The sequence below is a fragment of the Lepus europaeus genome, chromosome 22 (genome assembly GCF_033115175.1).
Source record: "Lepus europaeus isolate LE1 chromosome 22, mLepTim1.pri, whole genome shotgun sequence".
NCBI lineage: Eukaryota > Metazoa > Chordata > Mammalia > Lagomorpha > Leporidae > Lepus > Lepus europaeus.
In genome coordinates, this window is record NC_084848.1 from 40,458,305 (window position 1) to 40,482,043 (window position 23,739).

Consider the following 23,739-nt stretch of genomic DNA (forward strand, 5'->3'; position numbering starts at 1 on the left):
ATTTCATCTCCTATTGTTTTATGAATGCAATTTCTTGAGAAATCTTAATTAGTTTTTTCAGCATGTTTCACATCCTAACAATCTCGAAAAGCATGATTTTGGGGGCCAGTGCCGTGGCACAGCAAGTTAAACCTCCCCCTGCAGTGCTAGCATCCTTTATGGGTGCTGGTTCCAGTCCTGACAGCGGGACTTTTGATCCAGCTCCCTGCTAATGGCCTGAGAAAAGAAGCAGAAGATGGTCCAAGTGCTTGACCTGGAAGAAGCTCCCGGCTCCTGGCTCTGGCCTGGCCCAGCCCTAGTTGTTGCAGCCATCTGGGGAGTGAACCAGCAGATGGAAGATCTCTCTCTCTCTCTCTCTCAACTGCCTTTCATATAAATAAATAAATCCTTTTTTAAAAAAAAAAAAAAAGCATAATTTTTAATGTTAGTACAGTGCTCCACAAAACATGCAAATATGCCAAGAGCTTTGAGCAGTCAGAGGCATCCTCAGATCTGTTTCCAGCGTTCAGCCCAGAAGCAGCAGGAAAGACGGGAGGAAGTGGACAAGAGCCCAAGTCTCCCCACAAGATGAGAGATGACGCGTCTGCTCCAAGGCAGCAGTGGGGCCAAGGCAGAGCAGCTGACAGAGCTGAGGGGAATGCACAGGGCTCAGCAACGACTGGGCAAGAAGAGAGGAGCGAAGTCCAGAATGATCCTCAGGTTTATGTTTTGGACAATGGCAAGAATAGCTGAATTTCTTCAAACAGGAATTATGTATTTTGAATATGTTAAAGAGTGACTTACCTACTATACCATCTGAGTTAAGCTTTGCCAGAGTCTAAATGTCAAGCAGAAAAATAAATTTTTCCCTCCGGATCAGTCTCAAGGATAATTCATTGCTTAACATTTAAAAAAAAATGTAAGAGGTTCTAAAGAAACATTTATGGTGTTACAACAATATTTCTAATATCTACAAAAAGATTTTTTATCTTCAACAGTAAGAAAAGATATCAAACTTTAAAGAGATCAACTCTTTTATTAAGATTCTTTACAGAGATATTTTTTGAAGGATGAAAAAAATTAGCAATAAACAAGTTCAAGTTTAAAATTATGGAAGTAAATTTTATCACAAATTATTAAAAGAATATTTTGTAACAAAAATAATCTTTTGCTAATATATTTATTATTGCCTTTTATTTTTGGTCTCAAAATGAATTTTATAAGATAATTTCCTTTTTATCAGCAAAACACTTACTGATCAGAGTAAAGATGAAAACACTTATTAACTATATTTTTCTCATTTTAGATGTCTACCATTTTATTTAAAAAATTAATGCTATTTAAATTCATTAGAATATTTACATTTAAATACTCCAACATCATATATCACATGTATTAAGCAATTAGAAGTTGCTCAAATTAACATTTGGTTCTATAAGCAATGACGGTAATTTAAAATGTAAAAAAATGAGCTTAAAAAAATGCCCAAACTATTTATTTTCACTAGCTACCTACTTCTAAAATATCCTCATCAGAGTTAATGTCCTTTAACATTTACTAACTCAATTGATGGTTTTAAAAATGAGGAATGTCATTTTATTTTAACCTGATTATTTTACTCAACTGGTGGCTTTAAAATTTTTTTAGAATAGGTGAACACCTGAATTAAACCATTCTTAACATTTGTCCAGGACTGTTTGGTAACTGGCTTATTTTTACAGACAAGCCTTAACACGTCTTCTAGAGGAAGTAAGCCAGAAGAATTACTGACACTACGAGACCCACCACGTGAACTCTCGGTGTCACGGCTTTTTCCTTCTCTTGTAAGAATCGTTACTGTGAACGCGCACTCGCTGGTGCACAGAAGACGCGATTTTCAGGCTGTCTTTCTTCGCAAGGGTCTTCTCTACAGCGGCAGGTTTCCAGAGTAACAACTGTGCATCTTCTCCCCCAGTCAGCAAGGAGTCATCATGCACATTCCAGCAAAAAGACCGGACTGTGGCCGCATGCCCTCCCTGGAGAGTGGTCACGTGCGTCAGTCCTGACGTGGTGCAGCTCATCAAGTGAATGCTGCCTGTGTTCGTTCCTCCGATAACAAACAATCTGTCCATCTTTTCATGATAGAGGCCACCAATCAAATAGTCCAAGCTACCTTCTTTGATGTTAACGACTTCTCTGACATCCTGGATGCTCAAACGTGTAATGGGTTCATCAGTCTCCAAATGATTGAGGTCCCACCAGCAAAACCCTTCATCGTGTGTCATGCAGTAAATCTGTTTGTAATCTCTCCCAGACCAACCAATAGAGCTGACTGATGAAACTGAGTTACAGGTTGCAACCAGGGCATCCTCTTCATTATCAACGCTGATATCAAATACATTTACCAGGCCATCAGTTGAACCTGAGACTACTAGGTGGGGGTTGCTGGGATGGAAGGAGACCTGAGTGATATCATCACTGTGTGTCTCTGAATATGCACCCAGTGGGTCTGTAGTGGTAGACAAATCTTGAGAGCTAATCCTTGCATCCCAAAAGACCAACAAGGCATCATCATCGACTTTCTCTGTGCCAGCACAAATGACATGATCATCACAGCTGATGTCAAAACTGATGAAAACGTTGGAAGGGTAACCCTTGAACAGTTGAACAGGTTTCTCACTGGCTGAGCGAGCATCCCAACATTTTACGGTGCCGTCAGTACACGATGAATACACACTATTACGGGAATTTGCAAATTTGACTCCATTAAGAAGTCCGGGATATCCACTAAATTCTCGTAGTACGTTTAACCTTTCTTTGTCATATATTCTGATTGATCCACTGGAACACAAAACAGCAACCAAGCTGCCCTCTTGTGCATGGACGGTCTTCGATGTGTCCACGCCAAGCAGGTAGGTGGGCTCCTGAGTTTCTGAGGAACGACTAACAATGTGGAGATTGGCGAACTGCTCCTCGACCTTCTCCATGTCAACAGGAGCGTCCAAGGGTAACAAAACTCTGTAATAAAAATGCACAAATTTTAATTAAACTTACGCCTTCACCAAAACTGCAATTCAATCATGATTTACTTTCTTTGGGGGTGGGTATGGTGGCGTAGTGGGTTAAGCCACCACTTGAGAGAGCCCCTACTCATGTATCAGAGACCCTGGTTCAAGTTCCAGCTACTCTGCTTTTGATACAGCCTCCTATTAATGCAGTCCTGGGGAGGCAGCAGGTGATGGCTCAAGTAGCTGGTTACCGCGACCCAGGGGAGAGCCCTGGAGGAAGTTCAGGACTCCCAGCTTGTCTGGCTGCCTGTTGCAGCCCTTCAGGGAATGAAACCAGTGAATGAAAAATCTCTGTGTCACTCTGCCTTACAAGTAAACTAAACTTAATTTCCTTTGAGGGCTAGCACAGGAGAATAGAAATAAAACTTAGTATTTCAGTAATTTCCCAACCACGGTGTAACTAAAATTCACTTGTCTTCAAATTCACTCTTTAATGCTGAATTTACCATATATATTCTATGCTAGTACGAGAATTAGAAAACATATATGAGGGTACCTCAAAAAGTTTATAGAAAATGTAAGATAAATTTATTTTTCTGTAAAAAGTTTTGAAATCTATGCTTAGTTTTCTTCTTTCCACTCCACCCTATACACATGGATTTAAAAAAAATTTTCTGCACCACAAGAAACCTATCCTTTAATTGCATTTTCCATGTACTTTCTGAGGTACCTTTTTATATATATACCATTTAGTGCTTCCTTTTAGCTCAAACCCAGGCCCTGGTACTACCCACAGGCATTGACAAGGACTCAAAATCACCTCCCAGATCTGGGCCCCAGCTGCCTTATACAGCTTTAGAATTTAATCATGGATGCGTAGGCCAAAAAATGCTTCCCCAAAGATGCCCATGCCTTAATCCCTGGAACCTGTGAATATGGCAAGTCACATGGCAAGGGGGAATTGAGGTTGCAGATGGAATTAAGGTTGCTAATCAGCCTTATTTAAGGCTGACCTTAAAATAGGGGGATTATCCTCCAGATTATCTGGGTAGGTCCGCTGTAATCACAAATGTTTTTAAAAGTGGAAGAGGGACAGAGGGAGATGTTACTGTGAAAGGTAGACACAGGGAGCCACAGTGTTGCTAGTTTTTAAGATGAGAGTCATAAACCAAGAAATCCAGGTGGCCTTGGGAAACTGGGAAAGGAAAGGCAACCTCCTTCAGAGCCTCCAAATGGCCAAGCAGCCCTGGGGATACCTTAAACTGAGCCAAGTGATGGTCATATTGGACACTCTGACCTCCAGAACTGTAAGATAACAAATCCCTGCAGTTTCAAGTTACTAAACTGGTGGCAATTTGTTACTAAGACAACAGGAAACTGACAACATGAAGGTTTTCAGTACAGAATCCTGGAGAAGTGCTTCTTGGGCAGGAGCTGCTTGTAGATGGTCGAACTGGGACTTGAACCTAGGTATTCTGGCTTCAGGGACTGTGCTCTTAACACTGGACTGCGTCTTCATGGTGGGTTCAATGCCAGGAAAATATGCATCCCTAGTGACATCATCACAAGTTTTTCTATTGTGCTTTTCACCAGTGAAATCACATTTTCTTTTTTTAAAGATTTATTTATTTATTGGAAAGGCAGAGGGGAGAGAGAGAGAGAGAGAGAGAGAGAGAGAGAAGAAGTCTTACATCCGCTGGTTCACTCCCCAAATGGCTGCAACGTTCAGAGCTGGAATAATCTGAAGCCAGGAGCCAGGAGCTTCTTCTGGGTCTCCCATGTGGGTACAGGAGCCCAAGGACTTGGTCCATCTTCTACTGCTTTCCCAGGCCACAGCAGAAAGCTGGATCGGAAGTGGAGCAGCGAGGACTCGAACCAGCACCATATGGGATGCCAGCATTGCAGGCGGCAGCTTTACTCGCTCCGCCACAGCGCCGGCCCCATGTTTTGGCTTTTTGGTAGTAACCATTCTAACTGCAGTGAGATGATATTTCATTTGGGTTTTGATTTGCTTTTCCCTGATGATTAGTGATTTTGAACATATTTTCTTTTTTAGAAATCAGAAGTTTCTTTTTTAAAAATTTCTTTAAATTTATTTTTATTTGTTTGAAAGGCAGAAAGATATATATATATATATATGGATATGTGTGTGTGTGTGTGTGTATATATATATATCTTCTATCTTCTGGTTCATTCCTCCAGTGCTCACAACAGCCAGTGCTAGGCCAGGCTGAGAACAGGAGCCCTAAACCCAATTGGGATCTCTCACGTGGGTGGTAGGAACCCAGATGCGTAAGCTATCACCTGCTACCTCCCATGGTGTTCATCAGTATGAAGCCAGAACCATTTTTCATATTCCTGTTGGCCATTTGTATTTCTTCTTTTAAGAAATGTCTATTTAGCCACACTCTATTCTTGTATTTAAAAAAAAAAATCTTTTCTTTCTTGGATATCATTAAGGAATCATGATTTTTAAAAACTGTGTAATGGGGGCCATCTCTGTGGCACAGCAGGTTAATCCTCCACCTGCGGCGTCAGCATCCTATACGGGCACCAGTTCTAATCTTGGCTGCTCCTCTTGCAATCCAGCTCTCTGCTATAGTCTGGAAAAGCAATAGAAGACGGATCAAATGCTTGGGCCCCTGCACCAGCATGAGAGACCTAGAAGAGACTCCTGGCTCCTGGCCTCTGGCTTCGGATCAGCTCAGCTCTGGCCATTGAAGCCATTTGGGGAATGAACCAGCTGATGGAAGAAGACCTTTTTCTCTGTCTCTCACTCTCACTGTCTGTAACTTAACTCTCAAATAAACACAAATCTTTAAAAATTAAAAAAAAAAGTAGTGTTATGGTGCCTATTTCCCTGCCGGACTAATGTTCTTTATACTTTTTGTTTGTTGAACTCTTTATTTAATGGAGACAGTAAGCCTTTGACTATAACATAAGTTTAAAATGTTATTTCAAAAAAATAATAAATTTTTTTTAAAAACTGTATTACAATTTATCACTTTGTTCTTTTTGATGTTCAAATTTTCCCATCTTGGCCACTGAGATACACTGCAAGCCAGTTTCTATTTCCTTTGGATATCACTGTATTAGTCTGTAAGCCCTACACAGAAAATCCCTATGAAAGAACCAAATAAGTCTAAAAGTGGTACACTTCCAAAAATTAAAAATATTTAACTATGAAACACTTTAAACGTACAAAGAGCTGTGGAAGACTGTACAGCAGACACTCAAATATGTACCACCCAGATTTGACAGATGCTAACATTTTACTACATTTGCTTCAGTTTTTTAATTTAAAGAAGTAAACATTTCAGACACAACCAAAACTTCACTCCTGTGAGATTAAGAATTTATAAAATGTCATCACATTGATATATATCATTTTGCAATTTGTTCTTTTTACTCTGTGCAATTTTTGAAAATCCCTAATCTGTTAAACTTATTACCTCTTTCTTGTTATTAATAAATGGCTGTTGAATAAATGAATACATAATTGACTAGACTTTCATATCAAAAGCTGAACGGCTGTAGGAGAAAACAAAACAGATCCAGAAGGACATGGTGCGTGTCTGTGTGTTTGCAGGACCTTCTGCCATGGACATTAATAAAGGCCCTCTCTCTAATAGTATCTTAAAGCACACGAAGGAAATAGTGAAACAAATGTATTTGTGAAGAAAACATTTAAAATAATCTTTTGCCACAAGCTATTCAAATATATCCTAAAATGTATATTTAGCTTAAGAATGTGCTGTCTATATACTGGAAGGAAGACACCCCTTAAATCCCAGATGAAACAACTGCCTGTTCTCTTGCGCTAGCTCAAGTATGCACATGCCACTATAAAAGAAACAGGTCTAGGGGCAGACACTGTGGCAGCAAGCTAAGCCACAACCTCGGAGGCCCAAGTGACTGGTTCAATTCCTAGCACTTCTGCTTCCAATTCAGATTCCAGATTGCATTCCGAGATAATAATGTAGCTCCAGCACTGTGGCATAGCAGGTAAAGCTGCTGCCTATAGTGCTGGCATCCAATATAGGTGCCAGTTCAAGTCCCGGCTGCTCCACTTGCCATCCAGCTCTCTGCTATGGCCTGGGAAAGCAGAAGATGGCCCAAGTCCTTGAGCCCCTGCACCCATGTGGGAGACCTGGCTGGAGGAAGCTCCTGGCTTCGGATCAGCACAGCTCCTGCCGTTGCAGCCAATTGGGAAATGAACTAGCGGATGGAAGACCTTTCTCTCTCTCTCTTTCTCTCTCTGCCTCTCCTTCTCTCTCTCTGTGTAACTCTGACTTTCAAATAAATAAATAAATCCTTTTTTAAAAAAAGAGAGATAATAATGCATCCTGAGAGGCAGCAGATGATGGTTCAAGTGCGTGGGTCCCTTCTACAGACATGGGAGACCCGTATGGAGCTCCTGGCTTCTGACTTTGGCCCAGCATGGCTGTTGTGGGCATTTGGGGAGTGAACCAGTGGATGGAAGATTCTCTCTCTTCTCTCTGCTTTTCAAGTAGCTGAAAATAAACATTTTGAATAACAACAAAAGAAACAAGTCTTCACTACTACTCCACACTGATCTCTGCATACGAGAGGTCTGATTAATGCCAAACCTCAAAAGCTTGATGTGGCTTTTAAGCCAACAGTAATTTACGGGACTGCCGCGCCCAAGCAGGAGAGCAGCACTGCCCTCTTCCCGCTGTGCTGGCTGGACAGTCTGGCTCCCAGCTCCCAGCGGAACACTCTCCTGCAAAGCTTTAGTTCTGGGGCCTGGGTGGGGAGGCAGGCAGAGGGTGTCCCAGATGGATCCTTACAGCAAACTAACACTTCAGAACTAAGTGACTACCACAACCAAAGGCTGGCCACATGGCACCCTGTTTATATGCAATGTCCTTCAAAAAACAAAACCAACATAGGAACACTTCAAAAAGAAGAAAAAGGAGGAGGAGAGAGATATCAGAGATAAATTAGGTGTACTGCACAATCCTTTCAAACCACAGAATTTATATTTGTCCACAGATAAATAGTAAGACAGCTTAATTTCTTAAGGGGAACTGTGAAAATCCTCAACCTGTGTTTTCATACATTATTATGCAAGTGAGTCCTGCTTGAAATATAGCCTTCTATCGATTCATTTTATAGTCTTCAAATTCTACTTATCTATTAATTATTTGAAAGGCCAAAAGACAGAGATTGAGATCTCTCATTTGCTGATTCATTTTCCAAATTCCTGCAACATCCAGGGCTGAGCAAAATTTTATTCCATTTGAAACACAGAGAGACAGACATCTCTTTTCTATCTGTTTACTCCATAAACACCCAAAACAGCGGGGACTGGGCCAGGTTAGGCTGAAGTCAGGACCCAGGAACTCAATCCAGACCGCCCATGTCAGTGGCAGGGACTCAGCTTCTTCAGCCATCACCTGCTGCCTCCCAGGGTGTGCATCGGCAGGAAGCTGGAAAACAGAGTGGAGCTGGAACTCAAACCCAGGTACTCCCGTTGTGGCTGCAGGTGTCCCAAGTGGTGACTAAACTGCTGTGCCTAGCGCCCACCAAGGGTCTCTTCTTCCCTCACACCACACTCTTACAGCTGACCTCAATCATGTTCATGTTCTTAAGTGACATCCATCAGTCAATGAACCCATCTCTGTGTCTACAAATTCAGTTCCACCTGTCTGTTGGCCATTCTCCTGTATCCAAAATAAAACTGATTATTTTATGTCCCCCTCTCCCCAGAACCTTCCCGTTATAAAACAAAAACAAAGGCCGGCACCGCAGCTCACTAGGCTAATCCTCTGCCTGCGGTGCCAGCACATCGGGTTCTAGTCCCAGTCGGGGTGCCGGATTCTGTCCCGGTTGCTCCTCTTCCAGTCCAGCTCTCTGCTGTGGCCCGGGAGTGCAGTGGAGGATGGCCCAAGTGCTTGGGCCCTGCAACCGCATGGGAGACCAGGAGGAAGCACCTGGCTCCTGGCTTCGGATATGCGCAGTGTGTCGGCTGTAGCAGCCATTTGGGGAGTGAACTAATGGAAAAAGGAAGACCTTTCTCTCTGTCTCTCTCTCTCTCCCCTACTGTCTAACTCTGACTGTCAAAAAAAAAAAAAAAAAAAAAAAAAAAACAACTTACACTTCCCAATTTTCTCCACTTTAGTCAATGGTACTGGAAACAAGATACCTTGATCTACCTGGCTACCCAAGGCAGAAACCCTCTCACACACAGGCTACTCATCCATTCAAATCTCCAATTCCCTCATTTGGGCTACAGGCGCCTTAGAAGTATTATGTTAAACCTACTTCCATAGCTTAAAATGATATTGATAATTTCATAGGGTTCAACCTAACAAAAACATATGATGAAAACAAATAAGATTAAACTTTTTTTTTTTTTCTGTTTCTGTTAAGTGCATAAAAGAATGATTAGTTAGGGGCTGACATTGTGGCACAACAGGTCAAGCCACCAACTGCAATGCCAGCACTCCAAATGGGCACCAGTTGGAGTGGCTGCTCCACTCCGATGCAGCTCCCTGCTGAGGTGCCTGGGAGAGAATAAGATGGCCCCAGTCCTTGGGCCCCTGCACCCATGTGCAAGACCCAGATAAAGTTCCTGGCTTTGGCCTGGCTCAGCGCTGGCCATTGCAGTCACCTGGGGAGTGAGCCAGCAGGTGGAAGATCTCTCTCTCTCTCTCTCTAACTCTGCCTTTCAAATAAATAAAATAAATCTTTAAAAACAAACAAACAAAAAAACCAGGAAGGCTAAGAGGAAGGAAACTGCCTTTCCAGTCACACACAGGTGAAGCCCGGAGCCCTCACCTTTGCTGTCACTGAAGTGAGATGTGACGGGGAGATCAGATTAAGGGAGAGGTTAGCACAGTCTAAAACCGAGACTGTCTGCTTGGCTACAAAGAATTTTTCTTCATTAAAAATCAACTGCTTGCCCTTGAGTCAGAGGATGGAGCAGGCAACCATACCCAATATCCACAGGTGTGTCTACCTTCACTACCTTCGTAACAATCACTACCACCAGAAAGCCAGCCGCCTGGTTCACGTGGACAGTCAGCTGAAACCCAGCAGTGCCCTGGGCCACAACATAAGGGGACACAGGAGTCTCCTGTCGGAATGTGGTGCACTTGCTGGAAGATGCTCGGAAAGACACCACCGTGGACACCCGGGGGTGGGCTACACGTAGGTCAAACCTCCACTTCCCGATCAGCTGCCAGCCTGCAGCACAAGAGCAGGATGGGAAATGCTGACTCATCTCCCATCAATCATCAGTCCTAACTGGTTCACTTCTCGGAACAAAATCACTACATCTCAGTCTGAGCCCCTCTTGCAGTTTTTGCTTTACTAATAATTAAATTATTCCTTTCCCAATCAAGGCTTATTTCATTTTATCTCCTGTTAAAATACACCCAATAGAATGTTCTTCCTTTTATACAAAGGACATCTTAATTGCAGGGAGCAGCCACTGAGCATTACTTATGTCTCAACTGGCTCAGCTTGAATATGAAATTCAAAGGAGAGCCCAGCTTTAAATAATCCCATTGGAGAAGAAGTAGGATTTTTTAAAAACAGGTACAAAAAATTTATTATACCTATTGAGAAACTACAGATTACAAAAGGTATGGTACTGAAAGTCTTCAGCACATTACTTTTGTATGAAATAAAAAATGAGCGGTATCCTTAGAAGTAGATGTATTTCTATTGTCAGGCATGAATGTTCGTTATAATTCAAAGACCTGACAGGATAAGCACCGTTTACTATTACATTTTTAATATCGGAGAGTAGCAGCACATTTGAAGTATATGTTGGATAAATGACTAATTTTCTTCTGAAACGATGTATCAGCTGTGGGTCAGAAAATCTTAATCCCCACAGCTAGAACTCAATATTGCTCACTGCACTATAAAGAACGAGCTGTGATGATTAAGACAGAAAGAATTCAGCAAGGGCCCAAGTGTGGGGAGAAAGTTAACAGCGGCATCCCACATCAGAGCGCCGCTTCCCATCCAGTGCCCCGCCAATGCACCTGGGGAAGCTGCCGGAGGCAGCCCAAGTGCTTGGGCCCTGACACTCACATGGGAGACCCAGATGGAGTTTCAGGCTCCTGGCTTCAGCCTGGCCCCTCTCACTCTCTCACTTTCTCTATGTCACTCTTTCAAATAAAACAAATCTTTTTTTTTTTTTTTTTTTTTAAGTATAATGAATCCTCAGAGAAGAAAGTAAACATGACTGGTGTTCAGTGAGTGGTAGGCTATGTACTAAAAACTCAAAACATGGTTTTTTTTTTTTTTTTAACTTAAAAAAAGTTTTAAAATTTATTTTCATTTCATTTGAAAGTCAGAAAGACAGAAAGAGACAGAGTAAGATCCTCCATCTGCTGATTTTCTTCTCCCCAAATGCCTGCAACAGCCAGGGTTGGGCCAGGTTAAAAAGGAGCCTGAAACTCAAACCGGGTCTTCCTCAGAGGTGGCAAGGACCAAGAACTTGGGACATCAGCTGGTGCCTACTTCACGTCAGCCGGCAGCTGAATCGGACACAGGGCAGCAGGGACTCAAACAAGGCACTCTGACATGCTACGCCGGTGTCCCAAGCAGCAATTTAACCACTGTGCCAAACGTCCAACCATTACAGCCCATCTTAAAATCCTAATCATTTAACTCTGAGAAACAGGTATTAGGATCATTTTACAGAACAAATTGAAGCTCAAAGACACTAACTTTCCCATGTTTTCGTAGCTATTAAGCAAGCATACTGGGAAAGCTGGGTTTGAAAGTTCACAAAACTTGTGAACCTTTGTTCATTGTAATATCAGGTTGTTGTTCTTTTATGTAACCATAAAGGTCGACTGTATTCTTTAATGAAGAATCTGTTTATTATTTCTTAATTAAAGGAGTTAATTTAGGAGGAGAAATTGTACGTTCATTCTACATACTAGAGGACAAAGAGGAGGCAACGTTGTGGTACAGCAGGTTAAACTGCACTTCTGATACTAGCGTCCCATAGAGGTGTGTCAGTTAAGTCCCGGCTACTCCACTTCTGATCCAGCTTCCTGGTAATATACTTGGGAAGGCGGTGGAAGATGGCCCAGGTACTTGGGCTCCTGACACCAAAGTGGAAGACCCAGATGGAGTTCCTGGCTCCTGGCTTCAGTCTGGCCCATCCCAGCTGCTGGAGCCTTCTGGGGGAGCGAATAAATGGATGGAAGATCTCTCTTTCTCTACCTTTATCTCTCACTTTGCCTTTCAAATAAACATTTTTTTAAATGAATAGGTAAATAAATAAAAGAGAGGGACAAATCTTCCCCACAGAATTTTAAGGGGCAGGCACAGGCACAGGGGGACAGTATTAAGACTTAGGATAGGATGTGCACATCGCATAACAGAGGGCCTGGGTCCAAATCCCAGCTCTGCTTCCAATTCCAGCTTACCGCTAACGCACACCCTTGGAGGCAGCAGGTTTGGGCTCAAGTACTTGAACAGAGGCCTAGAATGAGTTCTGGGTTCCTGCCTTCAATGCTGGCTGTTGCAGGCCTTTGGGGAGTTGAACCAGGAGAACAGAAGATTGCTTTCTTTCAAAATATATATATTGGGGCCGGCGCCATGGCTCACTTGGCTAATCCTCCGCCTATGGCGTCAGTACACCAGGTTCTAGCCCCAATTGGGCCGCCGGGTACTAATCCCGGCTGCTCCTCTTCCAGTCCAGCTCTTTGCTGTGGCCCAGGAGGGCAGTGGAGGATGGCCCAAGTGCTTGGGTCCCTGCACCCGCATGGGAGACTGGGAGTTAGTACCTGGCTCCTGGCTTTGGATCAGTGCAGCGCCAGCTGTAGCAGCCATTAGGGGAGTGAACCAAAGGAAGGAAGACCTTTCTCTCTGTCTCTCTGTCTCTCTGTCTCTCTCTAACTCTGCCTGGCAAAAAAAAAAAAAAAAATATATATATATATATGTGTGTGTGTGTGTGTGTGCATGTAGGGGAAAAATAATTCCAAATAATACCTGCAAATAGACCCTGTCCATGGAGGTGGAGTGTGCTCCTCTCCTTGAGTGTGGTCTGGACATAGGTTACCTGCTTCCGACAACAGAGTAAGGAAAGAACAGACAGCAACTTCTCTGTAGAGAACCAGGGAGCCATACTGACCAAGTCACCAGTCATGCTGCCATCACATCTTCCTGGAGTGATGTGTTGGATGATGGACATTTCACCCCTGTGGTATTCTCTCCAGAACACCAACAGTCCAGTCTAATCACACACACACACACAAAAAAAAAAAAAAAAAAAAAAAAAAAAAAACCAGAAAAAACAGACAAACCCAAACGGAGTGACACTGGGTAAGTACCACGGCAGAAATTTCAAAGTCATAAAAAAACTGGGAGGGGCTGGTGCAGCAGGTTAAAGTCATGGACCGCAGCACCAGCACCCCAAATGGGCAGTGGTTTGAGATCCAGCTGCTCCAAATCCGATCCAGCTCCTTGCTAATGTGCCTGGGAAAGCAGTGGAATATGGCCCAAGTGATTGGGCCCCTGCTACCCACGTGGGAGCCTCGGAAGACGCTCCTGGTTGCTGGTTTCAGCCTGGCCCAGCCCTGGCTGTTGTGGCCATTTGGGGAGAGGACCAGCACATGAAGACCTCTCTGTCTCTCCTTATCTCTCTGTAACTCTTCCAAATAAAGAAATCTTTTTTTTTTTTAAAGAGTATTTATTTATTTGAAAGACAGAGTTACAGAGGCAGAGAAAGAGAGGTCTTCCATCCACTGATTCACTTCCCAAGTGGCTGCAATGACCAGAGCTGCAAAGCCAGGAGCCAGGAGCTTCCGCTGGGTCTCCCACACAGGGGCAGGGGACCAAGTACTCGGGCCATCTTCCACTGCTTTCCCAGGCCATAGCAGAGAGCTGAATGGGAAGTGGAGCAGGCAGAACTCGAACCAGCACCCATATGGGATGCCAGCGCTGCAGGCAGCAGCTTTACTCGCTATGCCACAACACTGGCCCCTAGAAAAAAATCTTTAAAAAGAGAGAGAGAGAGAGCAAGAGCAAGCTGCAGTAAAATGGATGGGACCAGAGGTCCCTGTGTTAAGTGAAATAAACCAGACACAGAACGACGACTACGGCACGTGACCTGAGCACAGAGCTGTGATTACTAGAGGCTGGGCAGGACAGAGGAGCGCAGACAGAGGGAGGCTGGACAAGGAGCGCCCAGGCCCACTTAGCGGCAGCAGTAAGTTCAACACTTCACAGTACAGTGGGGCAGCTGATACACTGTATGAAGAACTGGCAGTCTCCAGACATAAGAAGGAAAAGGGGAGAAATATTACACACACTCCCACACAGACTACTTGTATTCAAAAATGCTAATTACCTGTCAGTCTGCTTTTTACAAGAGTGGAAATACTGCAGTGTACCCCATAAAAATGTACACATTTCATATGTTAATCAAAAATTTTAAAAATCAGAAAGCTCTTTCCCTCTCTCTGTTGATCAGCCTTTAAATAAATAATAAATAAATATTTTTTAAATAGCTCCCCCTTGATCCCTGATGCAGATATCTGTAGGTTTTAGACATAAAAAGATTCCTTTCAGCTAGGAAGGTCCCTATGCTGAAAAAAGTCTCAAGTTAATGTTCATCTGAGACTTCCCTAAGGGTGCAGGCACCCAAGCACTTGGACTATCCTCCACTGCTTTTCCAGGCGCATTAGCAGGGAGCTGCGTATGAAGTGGTGCGATAGGACATGAACCATCACCCGTGTGAGATGCTGGCATAGCAGGTACTGATGTACCCTGCCACCATGCCATCCATGCCAGCCCCAAACCTAATTTTGACCATATCAATCAGCTGTGAACATATCTGAAGCACATAGTTTAAATTTTTTTTTCTAATTTTCATTTATTTTAAAGGCAGAGAGACAAAACCAGACCAACAAAGAATCTTCCATCTGCTGGTTCACTCCTCAAAAATCAGGAAAAGCTGGGACTGGGCCAGGAAAAGCCAGGAGCCCAGAACCCAATCCAGGTCTCCTACATGTGAGAGGCAGGAAACCAAGAACTTGAACCATCGCCTGCTGCCTCCTAGGTACACATTAGCAAGAAGCTGTATCAAAAGTAGAAACGGGGGATGGCGCTGTGGTGTAGCGGGTAAAACTGTCACCTGGGGCTCTGGCATCCTATATGGGTGCCGGTTTGAGTCCTGGCTGCCCTACTTCTGATCCAGCTCCTAGCTAATGTGCCTGGGAAAGCAGCCGAAGACGGCCCAAGTACTTGAGCCCCTGTACCCATGTGAAAGACCCAGAATAAGCTCCTGGCTCTTGGCTTCAGATCAGCGTAGCTCAGGCCATTGTGGACATTTGGGGAGTGAATCAGCAAATGGAAGGTCTCTCTCTCTCTCTCTCTCTCTGCCTCTGCCTCTCCTCTGGAGCTCTTTCAAATAAAAAAATAAATCTAATAATAATAATAAATAAAAAACACTTAGAAGTAGAAATGGGATGTGAAACAGGCCCTCTGATATGGGATGCAGGTTCCTAAGCCGCATCTTAACTGTCATGCCAAACACCCACTCTTGAAGCACATAATTCTAAAAATTCCAAGTATAGTGATTATAGTCTCTAAAGACTATTGACTTTAAAAAAACTAAACAATTTTCAAGATCTAGAATGTCTTGTACTAAATATCTGAGTTTCAGCAATCTCTTTTCTGTCATGTACTTTTGTGTATGAAATTCAAGTTAGACTAAATGTAATACTACTTAGAGAAAATGTGTAACATACTAGTCTACAGTAATAGTTTTTTTTCTAAAGATTCATTTTATTATATTTGAAATTCAGAAAGTTAGAGAGACAGAGGAGAAGAAAGAGAGACAGAGGGGAAGAAGTCTTCCATCTGCTGGTTCACTCCCCAAATGGCTGCAACGGCCAGGGCTGGGCCAGGTCAAAGCCAGAAGCCAGGAGCTTCTTCCAGGTTTATGACGTGGATGCAGGGGCCCAGGCACTTGGGCCACCTTCAGCTGCTTTCCCAGGCCATCAGCAGGGACCAGGATCAGAAGTGGAGCAGCCAAGACACAAAAAGGCACCCATAAGGGATGCTGGCATCCCAGGCGGTGGCTTAACCTGCCATGCCACAGCACCAGCCCCTCGTGTTGTAATTTTTAATGATGATGGTCACCTTATAACATTCTTGTAAGTGCTATTTAGTCAATTTTGCTGATGAGAAAAGTATAGTTCATAAGCAGTAAAGTTCATTTCTTTCTCCACTCTCAACTCCTGTAACTATACCACCTCTACAGTAATTGTATGTCATGCTTTTCCATACCTCTATATAAGCATACATGTTAATTTTTTTAGAAGGAGAAATAGTAGCAGAGTACCTGGACGCAGCAGGTGTTAACGCTCAATGCCACGCACCAGTGGCAAAGCCACTGGGAAATCAGAAAAGTCTACTCACAAAAATTCCGTACTGGACATGAAAAGACTTATTCTTTATCAATCATGTCAACTTATCTGAAACAAAACTGCACAAGGGAAGCTTAGGATTCTGGCTGCTAACATTTCAGGAAAACTGAAAAGAGTGAAATGGGAACAACTGCTCATATGCATCACCAGCATGTCCTAAACAGGAAACAGTATCTTAGGCTAAAAAGCATCCACTGGGGATGGGCATTCAGCCCAGTGAAGACTGGTTAAGACGCCTGTATGCCACGTCAGAACACCTGGGTCAACACCCAACTCTGGTTCCTGACTCCAGCTTCCCAATAATCAGATCTTGAGAGGCAGCAGTGATGCTCAAGTAACTTGAGTTCATGCCACCCACGTGGGTGACCTGAACTGAGTGTCTGGTTTTTGAACCTTGCCCAGCCCTGGCTGCAGGGGCATCTGGGGAGTGAACCAGCAGATAGGAGCCCTCTATTTGTCCCTCTTGCTATATTTCCCTGCCTATCAAATAAACGAGTAAATTTCAAAAGCACACGCTGCATTAATTTCAGTAGCATCTTTCTCAGGAAACTTTTACAGAAAGGAGCTAGAGAAATTCATGTGTATATTTCAAACTAACACAGAATTGTCTTTAAAACAATTTGCCAAAGAACCATTTGTTTTAAACTGGAAAGAAGTGCTGAATATTTAGTAGAAGGTATGCTAAACTGACATCTGCTACAACTCTAATGTAATTTTAAGTTTCATACTCATTAATGACTGAGATTTAATGTAAATTAACCTTGCTTACTGAGTCTGAATATGTTATTCTTATTCACATCAATGTTCAAGATACCGGTTGCAGCAACATATGGCATCCCGTGCATCAAATACACTAAAATTCTTAGGAAAAGAACAATTTTTTAAAGTGCAGGACTCTGTTACCAAGGAAAAGGGGGAGGGAATGACACACACTTCTCACACAGTGTGAGATTACGCCTCAGATTCCAGATATAACACCCAAAGCATTTTTAAACAATTATTTTTTCCTCACATCCTGAGATGTCCAGTTTTCCAAGTCAGTCTTCCACCCAGAAGTTACCATGTACACCAAGTCTACAAATGCCAGCTTCTTTCAATGAGAACAATGCACTACCTTCTCCCTTCCAGAACAACCAGCTGGCTAACCACACAGAACAAAACCCAACTTCCCCAGTCACCAGATGCCTTAATTTGGAACAGTTAGAAGCAACGTGGAGAAAGCCAATTCTTGAACTGGTACTATGTGTTTACTATTTCTTCTTTCTTGAATTCTGAAAAGCAGCTTTAAAAATTAAGCAGGGGTGGTGGTTTGGCCCAGTGGCTAGGCTCCCAGTTGGGACACTCCTAGCTCACACAGCAGTGCCTGGGTTCAACCCTAGCTCTGGATCTGATTCTAGCTGCCTGGGAAGGCACACCCTAGGAGGAAGCAGGTGATGGCTCAAGTGGTTGGGGATCTGCCACCCACATGGGAGGCCTGGGTTTGGTTCAGCCATTGCAAACATCTGGGGAGTGAACAGACAGGTGGAAGCTCGCTCTCTCTCTCTCTCTGCCACTTGAGTTAAAAAAAAAAAAAAAAAAAAGCAGTAAGCAGAGGCTGATTGGGTGGCACAGTAGGTTAAATCGCTGTCTGTGATACCAGGTCCTATATCCAGTGAATGATTCCAGGCCTGGCTGCTCTACTTCCCATCCAGCTCACTGTTAAAGCACCTGGGAAGGCAAAGAAAGATGACCTAAGTACGTGAGGCCCTGCCATCCACATGGGAGACCCAGATGGAGTTCTTAGCCTCAGCCTGGCCCAGCCCTGGCTGTTAAAAGCCATCAGGAAGAGTCAATCAGCAGAAGGAAAATCTCTTTCTGTCTGTCTGTCTCTGTCTCTCTCCCTGTCACTCTGCCCTTGAAATAAATGATCTTTATATATATACATATATATATATGCAAATCAAAGGCTGTTTTTAAGAACTGCAAAAAGAGGAAATATAAAAAGAACTATGCACTATTACAGGATGATGTTAACATTACCAAAGAGCCAGCTACTTGAATAGTACATATGTTACAGTCAGAAACTGATAAATGCCAACATTAAATCTACTCAAAGGTCCCAAAGAGTTGCCCTATTTAAAATATCAGAGATAATTTTTAAAGATTTATTTATTTATTATTTATTTGAAAGTCAGAATTACAGAGAGAGAAAGAGAGACAGAGATCTTCCATCCTCCAGTTCATTATTCAAATGGCTATAGCAGCCAGGGCTGGGCCAAGCTGAAGCTAGGAGCCAGAAGCTTCATCTGGGTCTTCCATGTGGGTGCAGGGGCCCAAGCACTTGGGCCATCCTCCACTGCTTTCCCAGGCCATTAGCAGTGAGCTGGATCAGAGTGGAGCAACTGAGACTTGAACCAGCGCCCTTATGGGATGCCGGCACTGAAGATGGCAGCTTAGCCCCCACACTGTGCCACATGAAGCGTTATGAGAGACAGGCCTAGATTCAACAAAGAACACAAAGTCCTGTCTTCAAGGAGGATAGCAGAAGAATACACAGCCAGTAAAGCCGCCACCTGTGTCATCAGCATCCCATATGGACATCAGTTCAAATCCTGGCTGTTCCACTTCCCATCCACCACCCTGATAATAGCCTGGGAAAAGCAGCAGAAGAAGGTTAAAGTGTCTGGACCCCTGCCAGCCTCGTGGGAGACCTAGAAAAACTGCTGACTCCTGGTTTCAGCCTGGCCCAGTCCTGGCCTCTGCGGCCATCTGGGGAGTGAACCACTGGATGGAATATTGATCTCTCTCTCTCTCTCTGTATAACTCTAACTTTCAAGTAATAAATTTTTTAATAAAAAGACAAACAGCTAATTATAATAAAATATATCTGTCAATGAGTGCTACAAAAACATAATGAAGAGTAAGACAAGAAAAATGAGACAGAAAAGGCTTTTTAGATTCCATCATTAAGGGAAAGCCTCTCCCATGAGACCAGAGTGAAAGGAGGAGCAAGGAACTGGTTATGCGGGGTAGAGAGAAACAGCAAGTACACCAGCACAGCTCTAGCCGAGTCACAGAAGGAGTGAGTGGGACAGGATAGGAGGCTAAAGAGCTAACTAGAGCCAGCTGAGAGCTTTGTGGAGGGCGCTGAGAATGCTAGACCTCACTCACCTGTGAGAAAGCAAGCCCCTGCAGGCAGATACCGTGACCCATCTGTCTGGTTGCTGTCTGGAGAACAGACTTTGCAATAAGAGTGACAGGGGCCGGGGCTGTGGCGTAGCGTGTAAACCCCTGCCACAATGCCTGCATCCCATAAAGGTGCCGGACAGTGTTCCGGCTGCTCCACTTCCAATCCAGCTCCCTGCTAATGGCCTGGGAAAAGTAGCAGAAGATGGTCCAAGTGCTTGCTTGGGCCTCTGCTACCCATGTGGGAGACCTGGAAGAAGCTCCTGGCTTTTGATTTCAGCCTGGCCCAGGTTCAGCTGCATCTGGGGAGTGAACCAGCAGATGAAAGATCTCTCCTTCTCTCGTAACTATGTAACTGTGACTTTCGAAACTGTAACTATGACTTTCAAAATTAAAATTAATATTTTTTTATTTTTAAAAAAAAGGGAGTTAAGAGTTTTGTGTGCAAAATTCTGGACAAGAGCTATGATGGTGAGGGGACATGGCTGGATTCAGGTCACAACGATGAGAGAAGAGCAAACAGAATTTCCTAGAAAGAATGCCTAAGAGGTCTCAGAAATGCTACTGAGGTATCTGTCCTAAGCAACAAGCCAATATAACATTGTCAGTCCACTTTTAGGATAATTCAAAGCTTTTAAGTTAATTATATGATTAATTAGATAATTATCCAATTGTTGAGGCTTTACCGATAAATCAAGATAGATTAACAAAATGAAATCCTACACAGCAATGAGACAAACTGTTTCATCCCACAATATGGGTAATCTCAGAACCGCTACTGAAAGAAGTCTAACACAGAGAGTGCAGTACGATTCATGTATACAATTAAGAACAGGCACAACAGGTGCTGGTGTTCAGTGTAGTGGTGAGGATGCTGCTCGGGACGCCCACATCCCAGTTCAGCGGGGCCAGGCCCAAGTCCCAGCTCTGAACACAGCTTCCTGTCAGTGTGCACCCTGCCAGGCAGCAGGTGATGGCTCAAACTGTTGGGTCCCTGCCAGCCAGGTGGGAGACCCAGATGAAAGCTATTGGCTCTTTGTTCCCAGCTGTCTCAGCTCTGGCTGCTGCAGACATCTGGGGAATTAACCAGCGGATGGGAGAACTCTGTCTCTTTCTGTCTTTCAAATAAAATGAAAATAAGTAAATGAAATTTTTAAAAGAGAAACAAGAACAGGCAAAACAAATCTATAACAGTAGAAGTCAGAAAACTAGTTAGTTTTTGAGGGGTACAGACAAGGAAATACGAGGGAATTTTCTGGATGGTGATTATACACAGAAGTATACATTTGGAAATCTTTTTCTTTTTTAAAAAAAGATTTTATTTATTTATTTGAGAGTTAGAGTTACAGACAGAGAGAGGTCTTCCATCTGCTGGATCACTCCCCAAATTGCCACAACAGCCAGAGCAGAGGCAATCCAAAGCAAGGAACCAAGAGCTTTGGGTCTCCCACGTGGCTGCAGGGGTCCAAGCACTCGGGTCATCTTCTACTGCCTTCCCAGGCCATAGCTGAAAGCTGGATCAGAAGAGGAGCAGCCAGGACACCAACCAGCACCCATACGGGATGCCAGTGCTGCAGGTGGAAGCTTAGCCCACTGCGCCACAGCACCGGCCCCCAAAGATCTCAAAACACATCACGATGCTGGCTTCAGCAGCAAACACGGAAACTGACATGACAGGGAAGATTAGCATGGCGCCTATACAAGCACGACAGTAAATTCACCAAGCTTTTTATTGTATCTCACATTTCAACAAACAATAAGAACGTTCAGAGAATAAGAAAGAGTTCTTGAAAATAAAAATAAGATAGCAAAAATAGAGAAATCTATAGAAGAGCTGAAAGATGCAGCTAAGGAATGGTCCTTACAAAAAGAGAAAAAGACAAGGAGGCAGGCATTGTGGTGCAGTGGGTTAAACCACCACTCAGGACACCTGCAGCCCAGATCAGCGTGCCTGAGACCCACTCCTGCTTCCCATTCTGACCCAGCTTCCTGCTAAGGTGCTGAGCAGGCAGTGGGTGATGGCCCGAGAACTGGGTTCCTGCCACTCATAACGGAGACCCAGATGAAGATGCTGCTTCCTAGCGTCAGTCTGGCCCAGGCCTCGTTGTAGTGGGTATTTGGTGAGTGAGCCAGCAGATGAAAGATCTCTTTCTCTGTCACTCCACCTTTCAAATAAGTAAAGAAGCTATAGTTTAAAGAGAGAGAGGGGGGGAAAATAAGAAAGAAAATCAAAGCACTTGCACAATGTAGAAAAACAAACACCCTAAAATATTAAGTCCAAAAGAAGAGAAAAAAGTGTCTAGTAAAGAGGATACCATTTTTTTTTTTTTTTTTTTAGACAGGCAGAGCAGACAGTAAAAGAGAGAGAGAGAGAGAGAGATAGGTCTTCCTTTTTCCGTGGGTTCACCCCACAATGGCCGCTGTGGCCGACACACCGCACTGATCCAAAGCCAGGAGCCAGGCACTTCTCCTGGTCTCCCATGTGGGTGCAGGGCCCAAGCACTTGGCCATTCTCCACTGCACTCCCGGCCCACAGCAGAGAGCTGGACTGGAAGAGGAGCAACTGGGACAGAATCCAGTGCCCTGACAGGGACTAGAACCCATTGTGCCAGTGCCGCAGGCAGAGGATTAGCCTAGAGCCGCCGCACCGGCCCAATTAATATTTTAAAAGACCTGTCTCAATGTGCATATATCTTAAAATCTCAGAATATGGAGATAAAGGGAAAATTAAAAGGTGAAAGCATCCACAGAAAAAAGAGGTCACCCGAACTGCAGAATCACAATGGCATCAGACATCTCAACAGCATCTGCTGCACAAATGTGGCATAATGCCTTCAGAGTGCTGGATGAAAATTATTTCTAACCTAGAATTTTCTTAGCTAGTCAAGTTAACAATGTAGATATAGAATAAAGATATTTACAAATTTGAAAAAACATCCCCAAACAAAAACACATCCAGGAGAACGACTCCCTGCTCCCACTATGAACAAAGCGCATTCCTCACATCGAGTAAAGAACGTTCACTGTCGCTGGGGAAGAGGAACCAGAGCAGAGAGAAGCCCCTGCCCGGCACAGGGAGCGGCACCTGCTGAAACAGTGCAACAAGGTCAAGAGAAACTCTCCAGCATCCCAGGCCCGATGGAAGTGAGTTCAAGTAACGATAGCAACAGCAAAACTCTACCCAGTAGCCAGCGCCACGGCTCACTAGGCTAATCCTCCACCTTGTGGCGCCGGCACACAGGGTTCTTGTCCCAGTCGGGGCACCGGATTCTGTCCCGGTTGCCCCTCTTCCAGGCCAGCTCTCTGCTGTGGCCCAGGAGTGCAGTGGAGGATGGCCCAAGTGCTTGGGCCCTGCACCCCATGGGAGACCAGGAGAAGCACCTGGCTCCTGGCTTTGGATAAGCGCGGTGCGCTGGCCGTAGCGCGCCGGCCGCGGCGGCCATTGAAGGGTGAACCAACGGCAAAGGAAGACCTTTCTCTGTCTTTCTCTCTCACTGTCCACTCTGCCTGTCAAAAAAAAAAACAAAAACAAAACAAAAAACAAAAACAAAACCCTACCCAGTCAGACTGTTCAAGCCCCAACACTCAGGGCGGGGCAAAAGCGTGGAGGTGTCCGTTCCACAGGTCAACAGTGTTTATCTCAGTCTCTACTGTTCTATGTATCACGTCCAGAATCCAGCCTTAAAGAGACAAAGACATGGCCTAAAAGAAACCAACAGACTGTTAAGAAAGGAGGCAACTGGGAGTGGGTATTCAGCCTAGCAGTTAAGAAACTTAGGTTCGGTTAAACTCCGGCCGTGGCAGCCATGGGGGAGTGAACCAGTGGATGGAAGACCTCTCTTTCACCCTCCCTCCCTCCCTCTTTCCCTCTCTCTCCTCTCTGTAACTCTGCCTTTCAAATAAATAAAACAAATCTTAAAGAAAGAAAGAAAGTGAAGTGGGAGCTGGCATTCAGTGCAGCAGGTTAAGCTGTATCAGAGTACATGTTTGAGTCCTGACACCTGCTTTTTTATTATTATTATTTTTAAAGATTTATTTTGAAAGACAGAGTTACAGGGAGGGATAGAACCAGAGAGAGAGGTAGTCCATTCTGCTGGTTCACTCCCCAAGTGACCGCAATGGCCACAGCTGAGCTGATACAAAGCCAGGAGCTTTGTCCGAGTCTCCCATGTGGGTAC

At 44.0% G+C, this 23,739-nt stretch overlaps 1 protein-coding gene across 4 annotated transcripts in view; it reads right to left on the bottom strand.

Annotated features, from left to right (window-relative positions):
- Nucleotides 1–1,174: 1,174 nt before the first annotated feature.
- The window catches only part of WDR89 (WD repeat domain 89), a 56,154-nt gene continuing 33,589 nt past the window's right edge, over nt 1,175–23,739 (bottom strand). For all 4 annotated transcript variants that reach the window (XM_062181600.1, XM_062181598.1, XM_062181599.1 and 1 more), the window contains exon 2: nt 1,175–2,976. In XM_062181600.1, the coding sequence (XP_062037584.1) occupies nt 1,782–2,945 (1,164 nt within the window). In that variant the 5' untranslated portion in view covers nt 2,946–2,976 and the 3' untranslated portion in view covers nt 1,175–1,781. The remainder of the gene's footprint in view (nt 2,977–23,739) is intronic.